Genomic DNA, 25288 nt, shown 5'->3' with positions numbered 1-25288 from the left:
TTAATTTGTCATTTTTTTCAATGCACTCCAAGCAGATTTTTCCTAACATAGTAAATCGTGCTTTATATATACACAGTAGGAACTTATACAATCCTGCTCTTGTAAATATTGTAATCAGATATTTAACAATTGTTATGCTGTCACACTGTCCAAAGAAAATTTGTCCACTCTGCTAAGCAGCATGTGAACGCAACACCACACAATATAGCATGATAGCAACGTGATTAGCTTCTTAGGTTTGGGGTTTGAATCTCGGCCAGTCTGTTGGAACAGGGTTGCGGACTAACAGTCAGCCCATGACCACTATAGGCCTACATATGCACATACGCTTGCACAATAATATAGTCCAATACAAATCATAATAACAATTCTTGCTAGACACTGCCAGAATGACAAGTTATTAGAGCTGCACTGCATCCTACAGTGCGCTGTTTTCAGCGTTTTATCTCATAATTGAAACTTTCATTGTGATACAGTACCGTTCTATCTACACCACTGAAACCACGAGCACGTAAAGCGTCTGCATTGGATCTCATCGTGCAATGACAGTGAGTATACCTGTAGCCAACTGTACATGTCCGCCGATTGGATACAGCTGCTAGCGCCTCCTTGCTGTCGTTCTTGTCAACATGTCTGGCTAAAGCAGGGAAATGTGCTACATTTTCAAAATAAGAGCTCATTTGCTTAATAAACCATGAATGAGGCCTTTTTAGTAGAGGGTTGAAAGCCAATCCATCCAGACATATGGCGTTTATTTTTTACTCTATCCTGGATGACTCTGAGGAGAGAGGTAAGGTACACCCTGGACTGGTTGTGGTTGCCAGTCATTTCTCGCTTCTTTTAAAATAAACGGGTTAAACAAATTAATTAATGGTAATGTAAACACACTTTGCTTCTCAAATTTCTTGCTTTCAAACTGAGACGGGTGATTAAAAACAAAACCTTAAACTCTTATCACTATAGGCTATATAATAGTACACTACCGTACCGTGCAAAAGTTCGGGGTCACCATGAAATTTCCTTTTTTATTTTGTTATTTTTTTAAAGAAAAGCATTGTTTTTCAATGAAGATAACTTTAAACTAATCAGAAATACACTGCATCGTTAATGTGGCAAATGACAATTCGAGCTGCAAATGTTTGGTTTCTGCTACAGTATTTACATAGAGGCCTATTTCTAGCAACTACCACACTAGTGTTCTAAATGTACAAGATGTTTGCGCATTGCGTCAGAAGGCCTTTTGAAAAAGAAAGCCCTTTTGCAATTTTACTTTCAGTACAGGACAGTGGCCAATACGATAAAGTTGGTGCATGAAGTGACATTGTAGTGCATTTTGTTGGAGCAATTTGCTTAGTGTGGCATTTTGAACCACAATTGAGCATGTTGTGCAACATACAGCATTTTCTTTCTTTCTTTCTTCTGATCAATTTGCCGGTCTAGCCTGTTTTCTGCCTCACAATTTGAGAGGTCCTGGGTATGAATATATAGAAAGTGTGATTATTGTTACTTTGCAGTTAAAAGAGGGAAACTAGTTTGTATTTTTTTTTCTTTGCCTTTTGAATTTATATTTGTATTTTTTTTCCCTCTTACGAATGAACTTATATTTGTATTTTCCATTGATTTTTGAATAGATAAAGCTACAGTGTGTAGGATTTAGTCAAGTGCCATCCAGTGGTGAACTAAAGGAATGCAGCAATTTTGAAGCGCACACACTACGGTGCCTCAGAGACACCACACTTTGCAAGCCTACCACCAATTATTATTTGGAGCAAGCGAGCAAGCGAGCAAGCGAGCAAGCGAGCAAGCGAGCAAGCGATCAGCCCGGTGAACAGGAGCTAAAGGGAATGGTGAGCAAAAGCAGCTAGCAAGAACTTGCTGGAGCGGCTAACAAGAACGGCTAGTGTAACAGGTTACAGTGTTCTGTTAATTTCACCAAAAGCACTCATTATATTTGGGATAAAATATTAATGCTTTTCTTTTGTTTTTATGACTTCGCAACATGAGCTAGTGTGCGCGCTGCGGATGACGGCTGCGCGGTAACGTCACTTTACGTGCACGATCCTCGGGCACTCTCGCTCTGAATGCGGCCGAGGTAAGACACGTACTCCGCTCTAATTAATGCAATAAAAACTTGGTGTTATATTAATTGGGTTGCACCATTTTATTGTGTCTATTGCTAAATATGTTTTGCGTGCTTAATCACTAGTGTTGTGCTCGCTATGCGACATTTTTGAGCAGTGGTCCGTCGTCGAATGGAGCTAATGCTGCTAACGATTGCCGCCTTTTACTGAGAATTGTTTTTGACCTTCAGGAGAGCTAGCGAGGACGTCGCGAGTAAACACGCTGATTACTGTTTCATGCACACAGGTATGATGTTTGTTATTTCCTTTAAAAAAAAAATTGTTTCTTCCACTTTCATGCACACAGGCCGCTGTGGAAAATAAAAGTGCAGTGAGACCAAATTCGACTCCATTTATTAAAAACTCAACACAACGCAGAGGAAAGCCACCCCCGCAGGTTAAGCAAGAACTAGCCTTCGCGGCTAACAAAAGTGACTAGCGAAAAATCGAGCAAAGCAGAGGGAGACAAGCGGCGGGAACCCGACTCATGAGACTCAGCGACGATCATCTGCTGCGGAAGGTAAGCGGCGGTCGACCCATTAGGTCCAACACGAGCTGCAAGCACCACCAGAGGCTAACTACATTCGCAAAGCTCTTCTCCCTCGGATATACGTATAGCGGAAATATGGTGGCGAAACATGTCAGCCTCCTGCAAGATGCGGAGCGACCTATGTAATCTAATTAGGCGATTACTAGACCTATGATTATATGAAACAAATGTACGCTAATGTTATAGAACATCTATTTTTTTGCACATTATTGACATTAATAGTTTTTTTTTAAATGAATGGTTTAGTAGTTGACCACGAGATGGCACTAAATCCTACGTGCTTTTTAATTACATTTCATTCAGAACTTTGTTTTAAAAGATCAGAGAAGGAGTTGAATTATACTTTACTTTTTTTTCTTTCTTAAACACACAACAAGTATTTGTGAGGATTTTCCAACAGGTGCAAAACGGATGCCACATGTGCACCATAGTAGCTCTATTTTGAAAGTTACAACCGGAAGTGCAGTTTTTCCCTTTCCCTTCGTTAAGTGACTCAACGCCTGTTCCGCCCTCCCCTGAGCAGCTGTCAGCGTCCAACTGTGGCTGGTCAGGAGTGCGCGGAAGCTGGCGACATGTCCCCGGGTGTCCGCGTGAAGTGGAGCGGAGCGTGGCGGTGACTCCGGCGGGCGACTCTTTGCGCGTCACGTCTCCAGAGGATGAGCAGACAGCCAACCCAGCAGCACTCTCTCACACCACCGCAGGACACGCTGCACTGCGCGATGCGGCTCGGGGTCCAAGCTGGAGGCGACGGTCTCCTCTCAAAGCATCTCCTGCCCGGGTTCACGTCGACACTTGCGCCGAGTACATTTTTGGACTCTTGTTGACTACGGCGTTTGGCCGCTTTCTAGTCGCAGCTGTGACGTGCACCATGATCTGATCTTTAAAGCCAAGCAGGCGGTAATAGGAGTCACCTGGAAGCACATGATGGCCAACGAGCTGCAAGTAAGTTCAGCACTTTGTTGTTACATCTGCTTTGTACGTCGTGCTTGTTTACGTCTTTTCTTCCTGAGGATGATGATGGTGGTGATGATGATGATGGAAATCACCTGCAGGGGATACAACAACAACAAAAAAACACGTTTATTTTGCTACTTTAACAACAACATAGATTATTGTGACGTGTAGCAAAATGTCCATGTTGTGCATTGTTCAGGTGCTTGTTTGTAATTGTCGAACTTGTCATTTGTTCTTAACGCTTTAATTATACTGAATGTTTTCATACATATTGAGAGTCAATTCATAGAAGGTGATTTGGCTTGTTGAAAGAAACCTTTTAAGTCTTCGTGCAATTGAGTTCAATGCTTTCTGTGACACTACACCTTGGACTCCCACACAGTACTTGGCATCGGGTAGGGACTGCTGTGAGTCACTGGAAGGTGTTGTGGTGTCATGTAGTGTGTCAGGTTGCAGTTCTCTTGGTGTCAGTCCAACCCAGGATTGAGTGGATTGACGGCAAATGCTAAAAAAGCAGTTGTGAGTGTCTCTGAATACTCTGGATTGATAGTAATGTCACAGCGGAGGTTTGAGTCAACAGTGCTTCTTTGAGTTGTCGCCAAGTAGAGTACTCCATTTTGTTTATTTGTGTGCTAAATGAAGGTTTTTCTTCAATCAGTTAATTGATTTATTGGTTATAAAACACACATCCCTTTCACCATTCACACATCTTGAAACTTGAGACCTTTGTTGATTACATCTGATTTTGCCTTTGTAGTAGCTTAGGTACCAGCTGTGCGCTCACCATGCTTCGGTATGCATCCCTAAAAATATTCTTCATGCGTGTGCGCTAGCATCATCTCCTCAATAAACAGAATTATTTTAATGTATGCAGTCCAAATAACTGAAAGTGGCTAATGAGTGGTTCATTGTCGAGCTTCCCTGCACAGCAATGGAGGGTTTTCGGCCCACTCTAATGTATTCAGTGATACTGTCATGGTGACTGCAGAGAGGCAGCGAGTGATGGCAGATGGAGATGCGCTGATTGAGGTCGCTTGAACCCTCTCGCATTAGGCCTCATTCAGTAGGAGACCTTCGTCATATCACATACTAATTGCCCGGCCCTGCCGACCGCGTGCGGCCCACCGACTATTTGCATTATCAAGAGTTGTTTCATATTTGTTGTATTAATATAGCAGTTAAAATGAAGTTCAACATATATGCAACTAATGGTTGTTTTAAAAATCCATTAATCTCTTGATTATTTTGCCGAGTATTTGTGTAAGAAAAAAATATTGTTTACTTTCTATCCCATCATTCCAAAACATGACATTATTTCAAATTGACAGTACAGAAACTGATTATGATTCAGTTCCTGGTTTAGTTCGGAAAATGTCTAAATCGGCCAAAATGTTGATCATTGTTTTCCAAAGTAAAAGCAGATGTTTGTGAATGTTGTACAGTATTTTGATGTTGATTATTGTGCTTTCATGGAGGACTACAAAAAAATGGAGAATATTAACTGCTGAGGCTGAAATTCCAAGGATTTGAACAATTATAAATTAAACAAGATATCTAATTGAGTAATCAATTATCAAATTATCAATGAATTTGTAAATTGATTGTCAATTTAGTTATCGCATTGTTTTAATTCATCTATCTCAGTAAATAATTGCTTGATTGATTAACTCTAAATAAAAATATTATATATATGTTTTTTTTTATAATTGCTTGATTATACCGGTAATTAAATCCCATTTATTATTGAAATACACTGACATACACATTTTTTTTTTAATCGCCTATTCCATCTTTCTGTTTTAAAAATTAAGTATGGCTTTAAGCCAGACTCTACATTATTATAATTTTTTTTGGAACAGCTCTTTCATATGATTTTATTAGAATTTTCTTTCTTTTCTTTTCTTTTTTGCGGTACCTAAAGGCGTGTCAGGTCAATAGCAGTCACTCATTAACTTGCCCATTTGTTTTGCTTCTTTTAACAGCACCTTCATTCTCACACAAACTGACACCGTAAGTGCAGCGAAGCCATTTCCTCCCACTTTTATTTGCTGGCAGCTTGTTTATATTTTTTTGGGGCCCTCCTCGTTCAGCTGACTTGAGGGGTGTAAATCAAGCCTGGTGATGAGGAGGACACATGCACTGCGCGGAGCTGATAATGTAACATTGACTTTGGGGAAGCTACAGTACGCAGTCTGCAGCCTCACTCATGAATTGTTTATTTCTTTTGGGGCTGAAAGTGGAAGAGCACGGGAGAGGAGCTCCTGCCGCTGCTGCCTGTTTCCTGGGTGGAGAGGAGCAGCCAAATTACTTTTGTATTGATCATCCGGCAGAATGGAGGCGTCTTCTTCCATTTTCTTTAATGGGCTCCTCGCAAGACTTTGGAGAGGGCTCCTCATCTAACTCAGCTGATTGTCTTTATGTGTTATGGCGATACACTGCGATGGCTTGGATCACACGCGCATCCGCATCGCTCCTTCTGCTACGAGAAGATAAAGAGGTTGAGGACATGAGTGTGTCTCTTACCTCTTAGGCGGGTTGCATCCGTATCTACGAAACGTCTCTGTCTGCTGTAATCCACACACAAATATTCACAACAAGCATGTAGGTGCTGCATTATGCTCTGCCATTGCACGCTTTAATGAAAGAGGAAGTGTTCTTTGGGCTTATCGTTCAGTCAAGCTGTGGTGGAGCAATGACAATCACTTGGAAAAAAGAAAAAAGAAAATGTTCCAATCTTTTTTTCGTTGAGTCATAAATTGGTTTACACGTCATCAACAATTTCCACGCCTCTGACCAGTATGGACACATTTGCTAAATGGAATGTAAATTGAATGTAATGTAGAAATAATTTCATGCCTTATTTAAGATAAACAGGCAAGATTAAGCTAATGATGGTACACTACGCTACCATTCGTTACCGATTGTGAGAATTGGCATGATGTAATATACTAGGGTTGTGAATTGCCCAGTACCTGGCGATTCGATTTATATCACGATTCATAGGTCACGATTTGATTCGATACAGATTCATCCTGATACAAATCTTTAAATTGATTATTGCGATTTTTTTTTTTAACTCAAATTTAGAAAATACTAACCAGTAAACTTGTACATGTACACTGTAAGCTTTGTATGAAAATGTATTTATCTGAAAATTCAGGTTGCAGTCTGTTTCATGTTTGAACAACACTGAAATCAAATATTAAGCGTTAATGTTCCATTAATATAACATTCTTCCCTGCTTAATGTGTAAATCCTAACCCTAAGTAAGACATTTTGTTGAATATTCCCATAAAAAATTGATGTTTAAAAATCGATTCGGCCGCATATTGAATCGATTCGAGAATTGCGCGCTGTAATATCGTGATATATTGCCGAATCGATTTTTTCTAACACCCCTATAATATACTGTACAATAATAATGTTTCCTTGCATTCCCCTAGATAAATGGCTACAAGCTATTTCATAACATACGCACATCTTTTGGATGTATAACAAAACTAGATTAGGGATGGGTACCGGAAACTGTACTTATTGTGGTATGGACCGATTTGGGTCGGTACTTCCGAGCCCCAATTCACGTCAAATCAAACGGTGCCATGTTTCGGTTTTGAATTATGTCTTTCAAAGTTGTGACTGTGCTGGCGTGGAAGAGTTGACGATTTTCCATGGCGCACTTGAACACACCATTATACGCGCACCAGCGTACTGACGTCACCCACTTACGCAGGACTTCACGCGCGAAAATACATTTTCGGGTTTTGGAAACAAGCGAGATTTTAGGGGCACACTGATCTGAATATATGACTGGATAGCCGATAGCCCATTCACGCCCATGCAAGCCGTTGAAGTCACAGGGAGGCCATCTTGCTCCTCCCATCTCGCGAGCAGACTACTGTATAAATTCTATCGTATATGTACAGATTAGACATGTACAGCTCGTAGACAGTTAGTATAAGGCTGGGGGGGTTGTGGCGGGGTGGTCACTATTTTTTAACAAGTAAAAAAATATAAATAAAAAAACACCAAGTGGACGGTATGTGCTGCTTTGAAGACCAGCTTCTTCTTTTTTTTTATCGCTCCGTTCCTTAGACCCCAATATTAGATCTGGCAGAGGCCTATTTTGTTGAAATACTATTATAATTCTTTATTTAAAAAAAATAATAATACAAGTTTCCTCCTGTAAACATTAAGCATATAATTTATACATGTGTTTAAGGCAAGTTGTAAAATGTCTGAAGTCCTCTTGTTTATGTTTAACAAATGAAAACATCATAAATAATACTGTTTCTACTAAGTACTGTCTCAAATGTTCTCCAATTTCGATACTGTAAATGTATAGGAACGTATGCCGAGAAAACGGTTCTTGGGAGGAGCAATGTGGCGGCATTGTGGCTTCGAAAGTCTTGGCCTATCGGCTATCCAGTCATATATTCAGATCAGTGTTGCGGCACCAAGCCAAAGAAATACAATTTCTGAAGTATCCCGGGTGCAGGCTGACAATGCACGCCTGAGAGGGAGGTGTCGGCGGCGTCCTCGCTGTATGAGGATCCCGCGCACGCCTTCCCCAACCGATCAAATCATGCTGGAAGGCACACGGCTTCACCATTGTTAAGATATATAGACATTGTAATTTGGATATACTGCTAGTGACCATATTTAAATTTGCAAATGATTGTGGCCAAATTATAGCGAGCATTAACAGACCACATCAAGTACATTCAACTGATGAATTTGAACTCAATTATTCTCTTTGTTCATGTCATGTCCTCTTCCAACTGTCTTTTTTTTTTTTTTATTATATTTGAGTCCAACGTGGGTTCAAACTTTGAGCTCAAACCATGGCAGGCTTTAAGCTCTTGAAAAACAACTGCACAAGAAACTACGATTACATCACTTGTTATTAATTTATATATTTATTGTTGTTCATGGCACAGAACTTTGATTCACACTTTACTAATTAGACTTTAATAATTGTAAAATGTTAAACCTTTATTTTACTATTCCTCTCTGGCTCATTTGAATGAAATTTTATTTTTTATTTGTCAAGTTTTATATATTGAAAGATAATTGTTACATTTATTAAAAAAATATATTTTACTATTAAAGTAGCACAAATGAGCATTTGTTTTTCATTGATTATGGCGGCACCTTTGGTATTGTTTTCCCTTGAAAGAACCAAATTTCCCATGAGGCCAAGCGCATATCTTCGTGAAATCCGGACGTCCAAGGCGTCCGCAGTTGGACTGAATTACATTGTTTCCAGTGGCTATTTTCTATTTTTTTCCTTTACACAGCACTGTAACGTTTCTCAAGTATGTTGACAGCAGATGGTGGTTGTGATATTACCTTCTTTATTGTGCACACAAACGGCTGCGCTCCCCCATCCCTCCTTTCCAGCGATGCATTCGTAAACAAGGAAGAACACAACTTTTGAGTGTTGCCTGGCTGGTCGGGTCAGTGTGAAAAGGCGAACTATCAAGCTAGTGGCTATTTATTGCTACCACACAATTTTCCAATAGCTAAAATTATAATTATAACATATGCCGTAAAGCAGTCTGCACGTTTGTATTTTTTTTATGTGTGGCAGAGTTCACACCTTCCACCTCAAAGTTGTTTAGTGCCAGTAAAAATGATACAGACCCCCTCAGGCCATGACAACGGTTTCATTAATCTAGCTGTAAATCAATGTTTCAGAATTATGAAAATATGAATTGAAGGTTCAAATCCTATTTAGTGTTGCTTTAAACATTGATGAACATTTACTACCACCAAAATTAATAAACAAAATGTAACAAAACAAAAAAAAGAAAGATAGAGAGTACAAAAGTACCGAAAATTGGTGCCGTTGAGTACCGGTATCAATTCCCAGGTACAGAGTATTGGAACAGTACCGGTTCAAATGTGAAAGGTGCCCATCGCTGGTGATAACTGTGAAAATCCTTCAGTTTTACAATTACAAAGCATGCAAAGCTGTAATTTTGATTCAAAAGTTCAGTTTGTGACCAAACGGCAAGACTTGCATAAACAGACTATAAAAGTTGTTCCAAGACTGAGCTGCTCCTTCGCAGTAAACAGTAATTTTGACATGTCCATGTGTGTGGTTTACACGCATTAACCTGCGAGGTGAGTCAAAATGGTCGCTGATGGCTCCTCAGTTAAAGTGCTTCATAACTAAAAGTTGAGTTGAATTGAGGAAAGGTGTCCTGCATATAATGTATTCTGTCAAACGTATATGGACAAACAATCAATGAAAACTCATTTTATAATGTTATCTTTGTTATTCATATCTTCTTTTTTTTGCTAGAATTGTTTTTCAAACATGAATCGCTTAGACCAGGGGTCTGCAACCTGCGGCTCTGGAGCCACATGTGGCTTTCTGGTCCCTCTCCTGTGGCTTCCTCTGGATCACTACAAAAAAAAGAAAGAAAAGAGAAATAATGTAATTTTTTCAAACATATTTAATTAAAAAAATCTTTAAATGAATTAATTATTTAGACAAATAATAATAATTAATTAATCAAAAAAGTAAATTTTTTAAAGTTATCAGAGAGATAGAAGTCGATTTTAAAAAGTTTTAAAAATGACCATAAAATATCCATTAAATTGCCAAAAATGAGAAGTGAATAAAAAAGGCTGAAAATAAAATGTATCATAAACTAAAAAATATGCAGAAACAAAACAAAGGCAGAAAACTACCATAAAATGTCCACAAATTTGGCAAAAATGTCACACAATTTTTTATCAAAGAAAGCAAAAAAAGTCAAAAAATTGCCATAAAATGTCCATAGAAGGAGGAAGAGAGGCAGAAAATGAACATATGTTCATAAAATTACAGAAATTTGACAGAAAGGCAGAGAAGTCTAAAAATGTAAGACCTCACAGGTTGCTGAAGAAGAAAGCCAATTGAGTGCACACATCCTTGTATTACGACCTGGGTCCGAAAAGAAAGGTATCTGGGTCAGAGTCCGGCTATAAATGACCTCTGTGGTGGCCAATTATAGGCTGTAAGATGTGTGTCGTGACCTTTACCAAATGTGCAAAGGCACTGGTGTTGACCGTAGTTAGTAGAAGCTATCCTTGATAGAAACCAAGGATAAGTGACCTGCTTGTGGTTACACCGGATGCATTTCAGATGAGCTCTCTCACCACTGTATTGGGGTCATGCAGTATCTGTTTATTGTGCTACAACAGTGGTGTAAGGTTGTAGAGGAGTAGAGACCTGAGGCTCAATCCTTAAACAGTGGCCTGCCTGTCCTGTCTGGATCCAGAGGCCAAAACAGGAGAGTGGGGAAAATCCAGCTATTATTACCAGTTGGCAAGTTAATGGCAGTGTGGCGCAAAAAACACCGGTCTTTGAAAATGTAACTTAAACTGCCGCCATTGTTGTCATGTACGTTTTTTGAGACCGTGGCACAATTAGAAGCAGTCGGGTGCCATTGTGACATTTTGAATCCACCAACAAACAATGCATAGGAAACTTTGCGAGTGGTAACTGAAGGAGGATTAATGGCGCTCTAAGAATAGGATACAGTGTCCGCACAGGGAAAGTCCAGACAGGACGAAGTTGTACAGGGTTGTGGTTGTTTGGACACAACTTAACTCATTCACTGCCATAAATTCATTAAAAAAACAACAAAGATTATTAAAAATTAGGGGCAAGAGGCGATTCAAATTTTTTTATTGTAATTAATCGCATGACACTAGTTAACTCACGATTAATCACAAAATGTATATCAGTTCTAAATGTACAATAAAAAAAATCTAGGTTTTTATACTCTTGATAACAAAAGTGGGAAAAAAAAGTTAAACTAAAATGAATTTTTGACATTTATAGCCGTCAATGTCAGTGAATGAATAAAAAAAAAGAAAAGATGAAAAATTTGGGGCGTCAGGCAATTACATTTTTTTATCGTAATTAATCGCATGACTTCACTAGTTAACTCGCGATTAATCACAAATTTCATATCTGTTCTAAATGTGCAATTTAAAAAAATCTAGGTTTTCATACTCTTGTTAACAAAAGTGAGGAAAAAAATAAACTCATAGAAATAGTTAAAAGGAATTTTTTACCTTTTATACCCGTCAATGGCAGTGAATGAGTTAACAACATCTTTTCGGCTCCAGTTACTTGCATGTGACCACCTCATTTGAGCTAATATTTATTTTTTAGCTCGTCTTTTGTCAGCAAAATACATTTAGAGCAACAACAATAAACTGGCCACACTAAATAGTTTCTTTGAAGACAAGGCCTTGCTCAGCCAGAAGGCTTAGGAATATTTTTACAAACTCTAAAAACAGACTGGACCCATATAGAGAAAACATGTTTTACACTCTAGTTTCTTCAAAAAAGTCACTCTTTGCTCTGATCTTTAATATTTTTTTTGCACACTCTTGGCACACTGGATGAGCTTCCAGAGTAGTCACCTGAAATGGATGGCTATTTTTATTTTGCACAAACTCGAATATAAAACATGTTTTCAGTTATTTCCCCTTTTTTTTGTCAAGTACATAACACAACATGTGTTCATTCTTAGTTTTGATGCATTAAGTGAGAATCTACAATGTAAATAGTCATGAGAATAAAGCAAACACATTGAATGAGATGTGTGTGTGTCCAAACTTTTGGCTTGTACTGTATATTTTAACATAATTTTATATTTGCATGCATTAGTTAAGTTTGTGCCATCACCCCCGCTTGCTAATAGCCGCGTTTGCACCGCAGGAACTTCGGGGTAAATTTACGGGGCCAGCCCCGTATATGCGCGTCTCCACTGCAGGAGCCTTCCCAACCGGGCCACATTTACAGGAACTTACAGGGACGAGCGGTTGTCCTACTCGAGGGTAGGTACTCCGCCGTCCCGATAAACTCCCGATCGGGCTTTCGTGCTGATTAGCTAAAAATTATTTAGTATAAAAAATTATCTTACCTTAAGTCTCTTCCATTAAAATAATTATTTTAATAATCCTTTGCCTATTTTCGTTCCACTCAACTGTTAGCCTTTTCAAATTTTTAATCTTAACGCCGTCTCCTCTCACTCAAACCATCCATCCATGCCAAGTACATTAAAAAAAGCTGAAAAAAACGGCCGCAAGTTTTTCTCTTTCCTCGTTCTGATTTTTGCAGCGCCGAATTAGTTCGGTGCTCCCGACAGACCTCGACTCCATTGCCTCGTCAGTGTGATTTGCCGAGACTGGATATTAATAGTCAGGTTTCCATCCAAATGTTTCAAAACTTTTATGCGAATTTTGTGAAAATGCGCAAAACGGACATGTGACTTATGCCCGTTTCCATCCACTCTTCTTTTGCGAATAAGCGCCGCGAGATGACATTTTAGTGACGGAACTTTGGGACAATGGGGAATTCCAGGTTGGAACGTTGGTTTTGATGGACTGAACGGAAGTAGTTTGTCTTGTCGGCTTCCCTCATGTAAGTGAAGTGTGTCGTTACATTGAGAGCTGATGTTAATAAAGCCATCTAAAATTACATTCATGTTCTTTTTCTTTAATTAATTATAAAAAGAATCGTGTTTCTTCGTCTCCCTAAACATATCTTACTTGTAGTCGCTTATTCACAAAACCTGATTCCATCGCCAAAATGAGCATTTTCCTTTTTTTCGATACGCTTCAAAAACCACCACATCCAAGCGTAAAAACCTTTTTCCGAATTGTGGGCTTTTTTGCGAATTTCCGGTGTTTCCATTCAGTTTCGTTATCGCAATTCTTGAAAATTAAAATGAAAATAGGTGGATGGAAACCCACCTACCGTTCACGTGTTTAGCATCGTGAAATAAGAGAAATACAATTGTTGGCAACTTGGCGCTATTAATTATTCTAGGCGAGCTTGTCGCTAATCGCTATGACTTGTCGGTATGGTGGTTATGGTGCTTGTGGAGTCGCGATGTTAATCGTTGTTGGTGGAACAGAATTGTCAACAAATCCCTCCACATGGCAGCCGTTTTTCGGTAAATCTCTACTGTTGTTTTGATTGTCACTCTTGTCAAAGTTGTCTTTGCCAAAATGCTAAACCTTAAGGAAGGAAGGAAGACGCAGTGACACACTTCCCGCGGCACCTCCAAAATAAAAGACAATATCCATTCCAGCTGTCAAGGCACTTTTATTGTGACGAGGTCCGACAACAACAGTGCCTCTAACTGTGCGCAAATGACATTTTCAGAGCCAGTCACCCCGCAACGTCTCGTAAACTTACTTTGAGCCTTGAAACTAATAAATGAATTGTAACGCAACGCATTTCACATACAATAACGATAACGGCGTTTCAAATATGGGGAGAATTAGATTAGTCCGTTTATAAAAAAAAAAAAAAAACTTATTTGCATACCAAGCTTTTTTATTTTTATTTTATTTTATTTTTTATGGGGCTGAAGAAGGGTTGTGCCATTTGTCCTTTTCTCAGTTCAGTTGAGCTCAAGCGCGTGTGCCGAAAGTGGCGCGACTTGGGAGGTGGTGACGGTGCAGCCCGCAGCAATGAGGCTGTGGGCTGCACAGCGGCTATGACGGTCCATCAAAATATGTAAATTTATGTGAAAACGGTCCATGGTGTAAAAAAGATTACGGACTGCTGCCGTTGACAACTGTGGCAAATCAGCTCAGATGATATGCTCCCATACTGGAAGTCAGGACAAATGAATTGTTGTTTTTTTACGAGGTGTAATTTTACAAAGAATTTTTGTATTGAATCTCATTTGACTATTCAGGTACCTAATATTGTGGTCAGTGCTTGGTGTCTCCCCGTGGAGTGGCAAAATGAGGTCTCGTTTTCATACATTTCATGACCCTGCAATTAATATCACTCAAATTTGCCAACATTCGTGTGTGTGTTTTTTGTGTTATACTGCTTCACATCTGCCCATCACATCCCGTAATCGGCACAATCAGTTAAGAGGGATAATCATCTACATGATAAAATAGGCCTCTTATCCCCCTCCATTCCTCCACAATCATCATGTTTAATCTGCTTCCCATGTCCATTAGGATCATGTTTACATTAGAAGCGTGAAGGTACATACTGTATGTAGGTGGCCTATGTCTTCCATAGGTGCCTTGGCAACATATTGCAATTAAAGTAGAGCAGCTGCCTTAAACTGAGAGGCAAGTCTTATATATTTTTTATTTTATTTTATTTTTTTAAATAATATGACCAAACCCCAAAAAACAGGAGAGCACTGAAGGTCGTTACTTGAGCCCTTAGGCACTGTGATGTCATTTGCAGTAGACGGCAAGTGGCCACCCACTGGGATGGATAAAAACAGGTGAATTTTTAAATTCATATTCCAAAGCTTTATTTGACGCACAACTGTGGCCATGTTTAACAAAAAAAAAAAAAGAGTTGCATTCCGTATTTGAGGGAATATTTTAACCTGTTGCGCTATTAGCGCTAATGGGATGTTTGTTTCTTAGGTTGTTTTATTAGTGGCATTTTACAGAAAATCATTGTGTGTGTGTTTTTTTGGCAACTGGTGAGTGTGTGTGTATGTTTTTTTTAAACAAAATGTTATTTTACATCCACATGCACGTAGGTATTTTTGCACCGTACATCTAGATTGTATTTACTTTCTAAATTTTCGGGTATCTTTTATGAACTTAAGTTTGTAATAAACAAATAAATTGAAATTATGTTTTTGGATTTCCTTGTATATAACAGGAAAGCATGAGTGAACACCGAAAACTAAATGTAGTTCATCTTGCAGCACAATATCTTTCTGATGCTTAAATGGTGCTTAATTTTTTGGAATAGGTAAAGGTAGAAATTGAATTCACAAATTGCAAAATATGCCTCTTAAGTTGCACAAAAGCTCACTGGTACCGCACAAGACTTCAAAGGATCAACCTTGTGCATTGTTGATTTCTATTTTCTTTGGATTCTGGTGACATTTATTCCCAGATAATAAACCAATTATTTGAAACGAGAAGAACAAACTTTTTTTGGGTGTGTATTGCATTGCCCACCGCAGCACACTGAGAAAATTGGAGTGTATGAATTTAAATCCAAAGGTTCTTTCCTCTCTGAGCTGTTCAGCACCTCCAGTTATTGTTGTCTCGGTGAATCGAAGTGGCTACACAGAAGTTGACCTCACTCAAACTGCCAGGATTTTCATTTAAAAATAAAATGTATTGTAAAACTGTTTTTTTTTTTTTAGATAATTCACTGTCATTGACGGCTATATACGTCAAAAATTCATTTGAACTATTTTTATTAGTTTAAAATTGTTTCCACTTTTGTTACGAGTATGAAAACCTAGAAAAAAATAGTGTACATTTAGAACAGATGTAAAATTTGTGATTAATCGCGATCGTGAAAATTAGGGGTGTCAGGCGATAACATTTTTTAATCGTAGTTAATCGCATGACTTCACTAGTTAACTCACGATTAATCACAAATTTTATATCTGTTCTAAATGTACAATAAAAAAATTATAGGTTTTTATACTCTTGTTAACAAGTGTTAAAAAAAACTAATAGAAATAGTTTAAAATGAATTTTTGACGTCTATAGCCGTCAGTGGCAGTGAATGAGTTAAAAAGGAAAAAAAAACATTTGCTTAAAAATGTGATCAATAGCATGGGAGTGAACAATGAAGTAAACCAGTTAATGTTATACAAACTAATTTATAGCAAATACTTTGCATGACAGTAGCAGTAGCTTTCTTGTATCCCATTGCATGACAGAAGGAGGTTAAGCATGTGCACTGCCCAACTTTTCCCAGAGAGGATTTTTAGCTGGCTTATTGAGCCGAAACAGAGGAACTGTTTGTTGCAGCCAAGTCCACAATGGACAATGCCGGGAACACAAACATAAGCATTTACTGAAGTCTTTTGAGAAGATCGACTTCTGCACAAAGATGCCCTTCAGGTTGCTGTGAATCCTCCCCAGCTGTGGAGTGCACCACACACACACACACACACACACACAAGCATGCACACACAAAGACAGACGTGCATCGTTCAAACATTCGGACACTCATGTTATTATTTTGCCAATGCATGTGGTTGACGGGGCGGTATAGTGCGTACATGCAGCCATGTTGCAAAGTAAAAAAACAGCAAGAGGAGATTGAGCAACATCAATTCCTCCGTAATATGAGGGATTTTAAGGATTAGCAGGCAACACATACAGTCCAAGGTACGTTCTGTAAGCCGTTAGCACATTCATAGTGGGCCAGAAAGCAAGTCATAATTCCAGTCTGCTGAGTGTTACACTACCTTATTGTTTGTGTGCATTGACTTTTCTGATGCCCAATTTAGCAAGGGTGACATGATTTTTCCTTTCTATCATTTACATTGCTGGTGAGATAGATGGACACATATGCATTGATTAATGATTAATCAGTGATTGTCTGTGGTGACCCATGAGCGGACAAGCTAAAAATAGCAACAACATTGGTACTGCTTTAATGACTTTAATATACTTCCTTGAAAATCACTAGTAGTCAAACCATACAGGATAGCACGAGTTCAACATATCCATGATTTCTAATAATAAGTAGGAATACATGCTTGTAATAAACAGCGATGGCCATTCAGCCACTGTCCGGCGGCCCGGTCATGCAAAAACACCCACAGGCCCTTGAGCTGCGTCAAGTTTTATTGGATGCACAGGTTCACTTTGGCTAACAGTGCTAGCTTCGATAAGAGGCATGTTAACTCATTCACTGCCATTAATGGCTTTAGATGTCAAAAATTCATTTGAACTGTTTCTGTTAGTTTAAAATTTTTCCCACTTTTAAAGAGTATGAAAACCTGGATTCTTTTTTTGTTATTGTACATTTAGAACAGATATAAAATTTGTGATTAATCGTGAGTTAACTATTGAAGTAATATGATTAATTAAAATTAAAAAATATATATTGCTTGACAACCTAATTTATAATTTTATTTTATTTTTAAATAATCTTTTTTCAAAAACCTAATTTTTAAAAATCTTTTCTTTTCGTTTTTAAAATAATATTTTTTTCAAAAAAAGAAAATATTATTAAAATTAGGGCGTCAGGCGATTACATTTTTTAATTGTAATTAATCGCATGACTTCAACTCATGATTAATCACAAATTTTATATCTGGTCTAAAAATAACAATATTTGTTTTCAAACTCTTGTTAACAAAAGTGGAAAAAAATGTTAAACTAATAGAAATAAAATGCATTTTTGACGTCTATAGCTATCAGTGGCAGTGAATGAGTTAAAATACTTTGTTTATTTGGTGATACATCCATGAGCCACATATACACCTATCTAATTATCTTTGAGGGCGACTCTGCTCTTGCAATTTAATGTCTTTAAAATGGCCAAATTTCAGAAAGACAAGAAAATGGGATGCCTAAAGTTAGCTGTAATTCTTGACCTCTGGAGTATTTTGGGGAACGCGTGCCACAGACATGTTATTAAGACACTTGGGAACTATATAAATTCAGAATTGTTTTCCCTTTTAAACAAATTTCTATCTTCCACATAGCATCTTTTAATGGTAAAGGGTGGAAGTCTCCCCAAATCAAATCCGTCGAATCTAGTGTAAAATTGCACAAATGCCAGTTAGCTCGAAGCTCATGTTGAGTTTCTGTTCAGATCGGATCAAGATGATGCAATCAGCTGTCATTTCAAGCAATGTAAAGTGCACGAGATCAAAGACGGCTGTAGTATCAAAGCAGCAACGCAGTTGGTAACGGTTGTACATTAAAGGTGGCTTTGTAGTGTGGTGGGTCACGGGAACAAAATGTCAATGCGAGAGAAACTAATAAGACCAAGCAAGACAACCACCAAAAGACCTTATTCTGTAAAATAACTCATAAATAGTTATTTTATGTGGTTACTGCTGACAAGAACGCAAGCTTCAAGAAAAAGGCGGGTCCAGGATGTGAGTACTGTATTTACATTGATATGCTTGCCAACACGAACATTGTGTTTGTAATTGGTTCACACTGGTGGGTGGAATGGGGCTGAAGGATTTATTGTTTTTGGTAATCGGCCCGGCAGATTCATTATGATGAATATCGGCATCGGCCTCTTTTCTTGTTTTGATGGCTGATATATTAAAAACTGTTATTTTTCCTCCATCTGCTCCGAGTCAGCGGCTGTTGACTCCCTGCAGCATTGGCCCGCCCACAGCACCATCTGATTGGTTGCTCGTGCAGTGCTAACAGCCAATAAGCAGCAATTAATGGCTATTAGCCTGCGAGCTAACGGCTAGCTCGCGGCTTGGCAGCTAATTGGTAGTTAGCGTGCGGGTGAACGTTAGCCCGCGAGCTAACCGTTACCTCGCGAATGAGTGGCTATTTGTCCGCAAGCTAACCGGCTAGTTCGCGAATTAACGGCTATTAGGTTAGCCCGTGAGCTAACGGTTAGCTCACGGGCTAATCTAATAGCCGTTTTTTAGCGGCTATTTGGGAGTTATCCCGGCGTGTGGGTGAAAGGTTAGCCCGCAAGCTAACAGTTAGCCCACGAATTAGGGCTAACTCGGAGTTGGCATTATTGTTGTTGCAAAAAGCTGATGGCAAAACATGTTGCAAATCACAAAAGCTGTTTAATAAACATGTGCTTGAAGGCATTTAAGCAGTCAAGTGCTGGAGTTTTTATTGTAGTTTTATTATTAACTCTTTGACCGCCATAAACGTTTAGTAAAAACCTACGGAGGGGCGCTGAGGACATTAAAAGACGTTCACTATGTTTTTTGGGGTTTTTTTTGGAAACGGGTGGAGGAAAGCCTTGGGCAGCTGTGTATCAAGTATCAAGTATCAAGCAGATCTAGTTAGTTAAATGACTCGTTTTGGCCCCTAGATGGCAGCGATGACTCTCTTTGCACAAGGTTGGGTGGGCCGCCCACCGTGGGCGTCAGTAGAAGACGTGAGGCGGAGCTAGAGTGTTGAGGGGACAATGGCTGATGATGCAACAATGGCTGATGAAGCAACAATGGCGACCGGTTGCAAGCAGCTCACGCTTGAGCATTTTTTTCAAAGACGGAAAGCATCGATCAATACTAAAAAGCGCATTGATGTCGACGATGATGATGACTCCGAGCTTGACGCCAAAGTTGGAAGCCTTGACGCGACCGTTATGATCACGTAGTAAGCCTCACCGGCTAGCGCTGCTAACACCAGAAAACGCGCAGCACAACCGACCGGGTACTTCTGCACAAGCGGACATACGATCGGGCGATGGAGAGTAGTCGAAAAGCATCGACCAATGCACATTGATGATGATGATGATGGTGAATCCCGAGGTTGACGCCACAGTTGGACGCGGCCTTTATTCTCACGTCATAAAGCCTCACCGGCTAGCGCTGCTAACGCCGGAGCTGCACATGCGGACATTTTGTCGGACAATGAAGAGTACCCCGAGTCCAATGCATATTCATCGGAGGAGCGGGTACAGTCTGATCACGGAGAAGACACTGGTTCTGGACTACGATGCCACCATGAATGGAGTGGATAAGATGGGTCAGAACATCTCTTACCACCCGGTATAGCAACTGAAGGACATGAGGAAGCCAGACGTAACACCACCGTAATGTAACCGTAGCAAATATCCTGATATTAGACTTTGTGGCAACACACACTGCAGTACATACTTGCTATTCCCCGGAAAAAACGGCCGGCAAGAAAGTGTAGCTTCTGCACGCGAAGAGGCAATCGCAGTTAAACTAATCTGTTGTGCAAATCATGTTGCGTCTCCTTGCACGCAGGGGAGTGTTTCACAAAAAGAAAAACTGTCGTTGAAACATCCACATAATTGTAAATAGCACCACAGTTGCACACATTTGTAAATAGTTTGCCAAATTGTTGTCAAATTGTTACACTGTTGAATGTAAATAAACGTATTTTGCTATCAAAAAACACTTTTTCATTCTTGGTGGTAGTGTTTTATAGAAGTAAAGCACTATTTAGGTGTTTGTGGCATCATTCATGGACAAAAAGAAGTGTAAAATTCACTAGAGTGCATGAAATAATATCGTTTCACTAAAAGCTTGATTTCTCCGTATTTTGGTCCAAAACAAGCGCATTTGCATGAAACTTAACCATTTTCTATTGTTGATTACTGAAGAACGGAATAAGGTAGAAACAAACTTTTTTTTTCTGATGAAAGATGAAAGTTCAATCTTTCATTTGGTAATGTGTTTCCATAGTCCAAACAGAACATTTTCTGTGGACCTTGAAAGATCAGTCAAAATGCTTAAATCGGCTGGCACTGACAGCATCCCTTTTCTGAAAACGTCTGGCAGTCAAAGAGTTAAAAATCTTTGTCACCAACTTTTTTTTTTTTCCTGCAAATGTATATCTGCTTCAAATATCGATTATCGGCCTCCCTGTCTACCAATAATCAGCATCGGCCCTGAAAAAACAGTCTATCTCTAATAATCAAAGCTATGTTTTTAAAAATGCCCCGCTTATCGCCCAACATCACCAATGGGAAAGCGGCATGCTAGGCGTGGACGGGTCACGTTAGCCAATCAACATTTAACTAATTTGTAAAGTTGTTGTTGAAAATGTCTTGACTGCTGTCATTCATTTTGTGGGCAGATATCACGTTTGACTTCTTTCTGACCTCCTTTCACTCATTTTTTTTAAAAGAGGGAAAATAAATCTCAATAAACCTAAATCTTTTCCCAGTTTAAGTTGTTCTCTAATTCCGTACCTCATTTCTATTGTAAAGTCTGCGATTGGGCTTGGGAGTTTATTTTTTTATGTAAATTCCAAACATTCACTAACACGATACAAGCGTAAAGCCCGTATCTCACTGAACAACAATGACTTGCAAGGGGATGTGGCGAATGTTGTTTTTTCGTCAGGGATCACTCAAGATTGCAAAGATATTCACAAACAGTTTTAACGGTCGCAAAGAAAGTTTGAACATGTTCAAAAATTTGATGGCGACGAGATAAACTTTTGGAGTCCTTGTCTTTGAAAGTAGAAATATTTCATGTAGTTTTGACCTCAAACTACTAACACCAAGCTATTGAATATACTTATTACACAATCAAAAACAGGTTAGCACTAGGGGTGTTCCTTTAACACCACTATTTTTTTTTTTTACGTCCCTTATTTGGAAAAGCCTGTCCTGGGGGAATTCCAGTCGCAACGCAGCAGACACGTCCAAGTCAAAATTGAGAAGTTATAAATTTCATGATAAATGCATATGGTTGTATTTTACCATTTTAGAAATGTTACTTCATGTTAAAGATTAGATAGCTCTTAATATGAAAAGAAAAATCATCACACTATCACACTCGTTTCTACAGTACAGTACATATTTTTAATTTGAACTCAATTTTATGAATTATTATAAAATTACTGTATCAATGACTAAAAGATGCAGCCGTATTTCTGTTAAAAAAAATTCACTTTTATGTTTACAAGAGTATGAAAAAAAACAACTGTACATTTTATTTTACCTTTAGAACAGATATAAAATTTGCGATTAATCGTGAGTTAACTATTGAAGTCATGCGATTAATTACGGTTAAAAAATGGAATCGCCTGACACCCCTAGTTATCGCACATTTAACAACAGAGGTTATTTTTCAGTCAGATGTCAAATCCAGTAGCTTGTAATATACAGTAGCTATTATGCCATCTGACCTTTCCACCGGAAATGCTCATAGCGTTGCAATGCAATCATGTATAAAAGCAGTCAAATTTGTCAAAGGAGTTTGAAAGTCATGATGTCTAAAAGGAAACCAAATTTCAAAGGTGAGGAGGTGGAGGTGCTGGTGTAACGTGTCAAAAGGCACAATGCGCTGGATGAAGGTAAGTACAGTATCTATGAAGAACAACCTTAAATGAGAAAAAACGATCTCTTTCCTTTATTTAACGTTACATTTCAAATAATGGCAGGATAAATACATTTGAGCTTTCTGTGGCGTAACTTTTGACTTCCATGGGTGCTCGCTTGACTTGATACCGTCTCAGAAGCTTGTTAGAGGAAAAGTGCTGGAAGTCGATGGGAGAAAAACGTGAAAGGCCAGATTTGGACATTTTAGGGTTGTGCCACTCAAACTTCGTATCTGGAATGAAGATGTGTAAATGACAGACTTAAGTCAATGGGAGACTGCGCAGCCAGAAAAGCATGCAGCTGCGCACGTATTTCTTTCCCCTCTGACGCGCATGAGCGAATACACACTTAATCTAAAGACCCTGCTGAACCAAACAGAGCTATGGAGCCATTAGAAGTTCATCAAAAGTGTGGCTTTCTATCACCCATTGGCAGCTCTGGGCCCAACTGAACTGTGTGACAGAGGTGACGCATGAGTGATTGTTAATGGGAGCTTTGAAATGAGATGTGGGTGCATCATGAAAAGGGTTGAAAGTACAGAGGAGGCAGACAAGGATAAGGTGTTTTTTTCACACGTCACATTTTCAACATGACATTAAAATATGATGGATGCACGTGGTTTGTTTACATTGTTTACCAACTGCATGCAAACTGTTGTTTCCACATTACAACTGTATGTATACATATTGCTGCAAGTTGGATTTTTAGTGATCATTTGTAGACTTGAACTTTTGAGTCAGACGAGTGTATAAACATCCTTCTTAGTGTCAAATTCTACACATGCTGTACACCATTATGCACTTTAGCTGCAGCATTTCCACAGTGTACTGGATTTTAAGTCAGAGCGTTCACCATCCACACATACTTAATGTCCTTTTGTCAAGATAATTTGGGTTTGAAATTTCCATCATGCCATTTTTCACACAGTTTTTAGATGGTCTTAAGATGCAAGACGGTTGAATTTATCACACAAGGCTACGTTCACACCGCAGGCAAATGCGACCCAGATCGGATTTTTTTTTTTGCCCGAATGAGACATGTATCTGACTTTTTTTTTTATGTCAGTCTGAACGGCTCAATTCCGATTTTTTTCACATTTGAGTTTATTCCTCAACTCATCTGAGTTTGGCAGCTGCTAAAAGTTTTAACTTTGCATCTGACGCAGGTGTGTTGTCACTGTTGAGCCATTTTTTCCTTATTACTCCATGTTGCACGGAGTTTGTTTGTTTTCTTTTATTAACTTTTTCCTTTCGGACACGTTATTACAGGTTACATCGATCACAGAATATAATTTGCAACATTGACATCCAAAAGAAGGGCTGACGGGTAGAAGCCATGGCTTATTAGTAACCCGTCCCCATCGATTCTTACTATACGCATCAGTCATATACATTGATTATGATAGTCATTGATTCATATCGTTATCAATCCCAGACTGAAGTCTGCACATTCTTCACGCAGTTCATCTTGAGTAATGTCCGTGTATAAGTTGCAGCTAGTACCAATCATTTGGAATTGGTAAATCGGTTCCCGGACGCCACCAACAGGCCCACCCAACCAGGCGAGCAGCCAAGGCAAGCGCATGCTCGTTCACCAGTAGCGTCTTCACTGACCTTGGATCAGCTTTCACACATGTTGTGGCTTCCAGAAGAATAGATGGGCTTGCATTCTGCCCATTGTGTCCACAGCAATGTTCACTCCATACTGGTTTTCAGCCACCACTGTTGCCAGCATCCGATGATGCTTAGATCTTGATACTCCTGAGCGCTCACCAAGGCCAGCCCACCCAGCGGAATATCCCCCGCTAGCCGCATCCCGAAACCATGTTCACCAACCCCATTGTAAATATTTACAGCAGATACATTGCAGCCACAATACAACCGTATCTTGCATGTTACAACAAATGTCCAAGCAGAAATAGAGCCAGACAATGTTTACATTCTTACAGGAACAGCAATACATGTTATCAATGCAGATATATAAACAAAAGTTAACCTTGGCAGTGTCAGCAAGTAATCATATGCTATATTTACAATATTCAAATCATGACAGCTTCAGTTTTGGGTTAATTAGTAATATGTTACAATAATTTAATTTGGGTAAAACATAATCTACAATTTAATGATGTGAGTTACTGATAGCAGTTATTGTCTCTCAAACTCCGCCAATTCTTCCACTCTTTTCACGATCCGTATTTTCTTCTGAGAAGATGAGTCTTCTTTTGTTTGGATGAAGATCCGACAGTCTTTTGTTCAAGTTTTCTCGATAAATCCATTATTTCTCAATTGTCGCGCCCTTCTGGCAATGTCAGCATTTCGTTTTGAGATTTTCATTGATGTAGACGTGTTTACCTTTAAGTTTGTAGCTATCTCTCAGTAAGGGCAATCTTTTTCTTCCTGTCAAAAAAACCTGATCAGAACTGCCGGTGGTTGTGTCCCCCCAGTTGGAAGCTACTAAAAGCACATCTATCTATCACAATTAATCCCAAATCTCTGAGTCGAGTTGTTACTTGCTGTTCGACAGTCTCGTTGGCTGAAGCTTGGTCAGAATCAACTGCACTTGTGCTGGCCGCAGGTCTCACTCGAGGGCCGCGGCGCGATTTAATCTGGATACCTGTAACTATCACATCATTGATTCGAAGATTATGTTCCAAATCATCCACTTTTTGTTCCGAGATGACAATGCGTCAATCTTTTTCTTGTGTGTCTTCAACTGCTGAATTTCCTGCAGAAGTGGCTCGATGCTCTTTTTCATTTCAAGCATTTCTGTGACCATTTCTTTGAATTTTGCAAGAGAAGATTTGATCTCCTCAGTCTTGTCAGCTCTTTTTCCGCCAGGCATATTGCAACAATGTAGTCAAAAATCCCAATGTCAACAAAATAG

General features: G+C 39.0%; 1 protein-coding gene across 4 annotated transcripts in view; it reads left to right on the top strand.

The window, feature by feature from the left end:
* The first annotated feature begins 2621 nt into the window (after positions 1–2621).
* Positions 2622–25288, top strand: part of pkn1b (protein kinase N1b) — a 48804-nt gene continuing 26137 nt past the window's right edge. Inside the window, exons 1-2 of one of the 4 annotated variants that reach the window (XM_086068013.1) lie at positions 2622–2640; positions 3194–3612. In XM_086068013.1, the coding sequence (XP_085924139.1) occupies positions 3592–3612 (21 nt within the window). In that variant the 5' untranslated portion in view covers positions 2622–2640; positions 3194–3591. Of the gene's footprint in view, positions 2641–3162; positions 3613–18343; positions 18495–22323; positions 22381–25288 lie in introns of those variants that run through there. The other 3 variants (XM_086068004.1, XM_086067995.1, XM_086068023.1) reach the window with 3 other exon arrangements.

Source organism: Leptonotus elevatus, chromosome 1 (assembly GCF_054856555.1).
Source record: "Leptonotus elevatus isolate MCC_2025b chromosome 1, RoL_Lele_1.0, whole genome shotgun sequence".
NCBI classification, from domain to species: Eukaryota; Metazoa; Chordata; class Actinopteri; order Syngnathiformes; family Syngnathidae; genus Leptonotus; species Leptonotus elevatus.
This window is presented reverse-complemented; position numbering and strand designations above follow the sequence as displayed.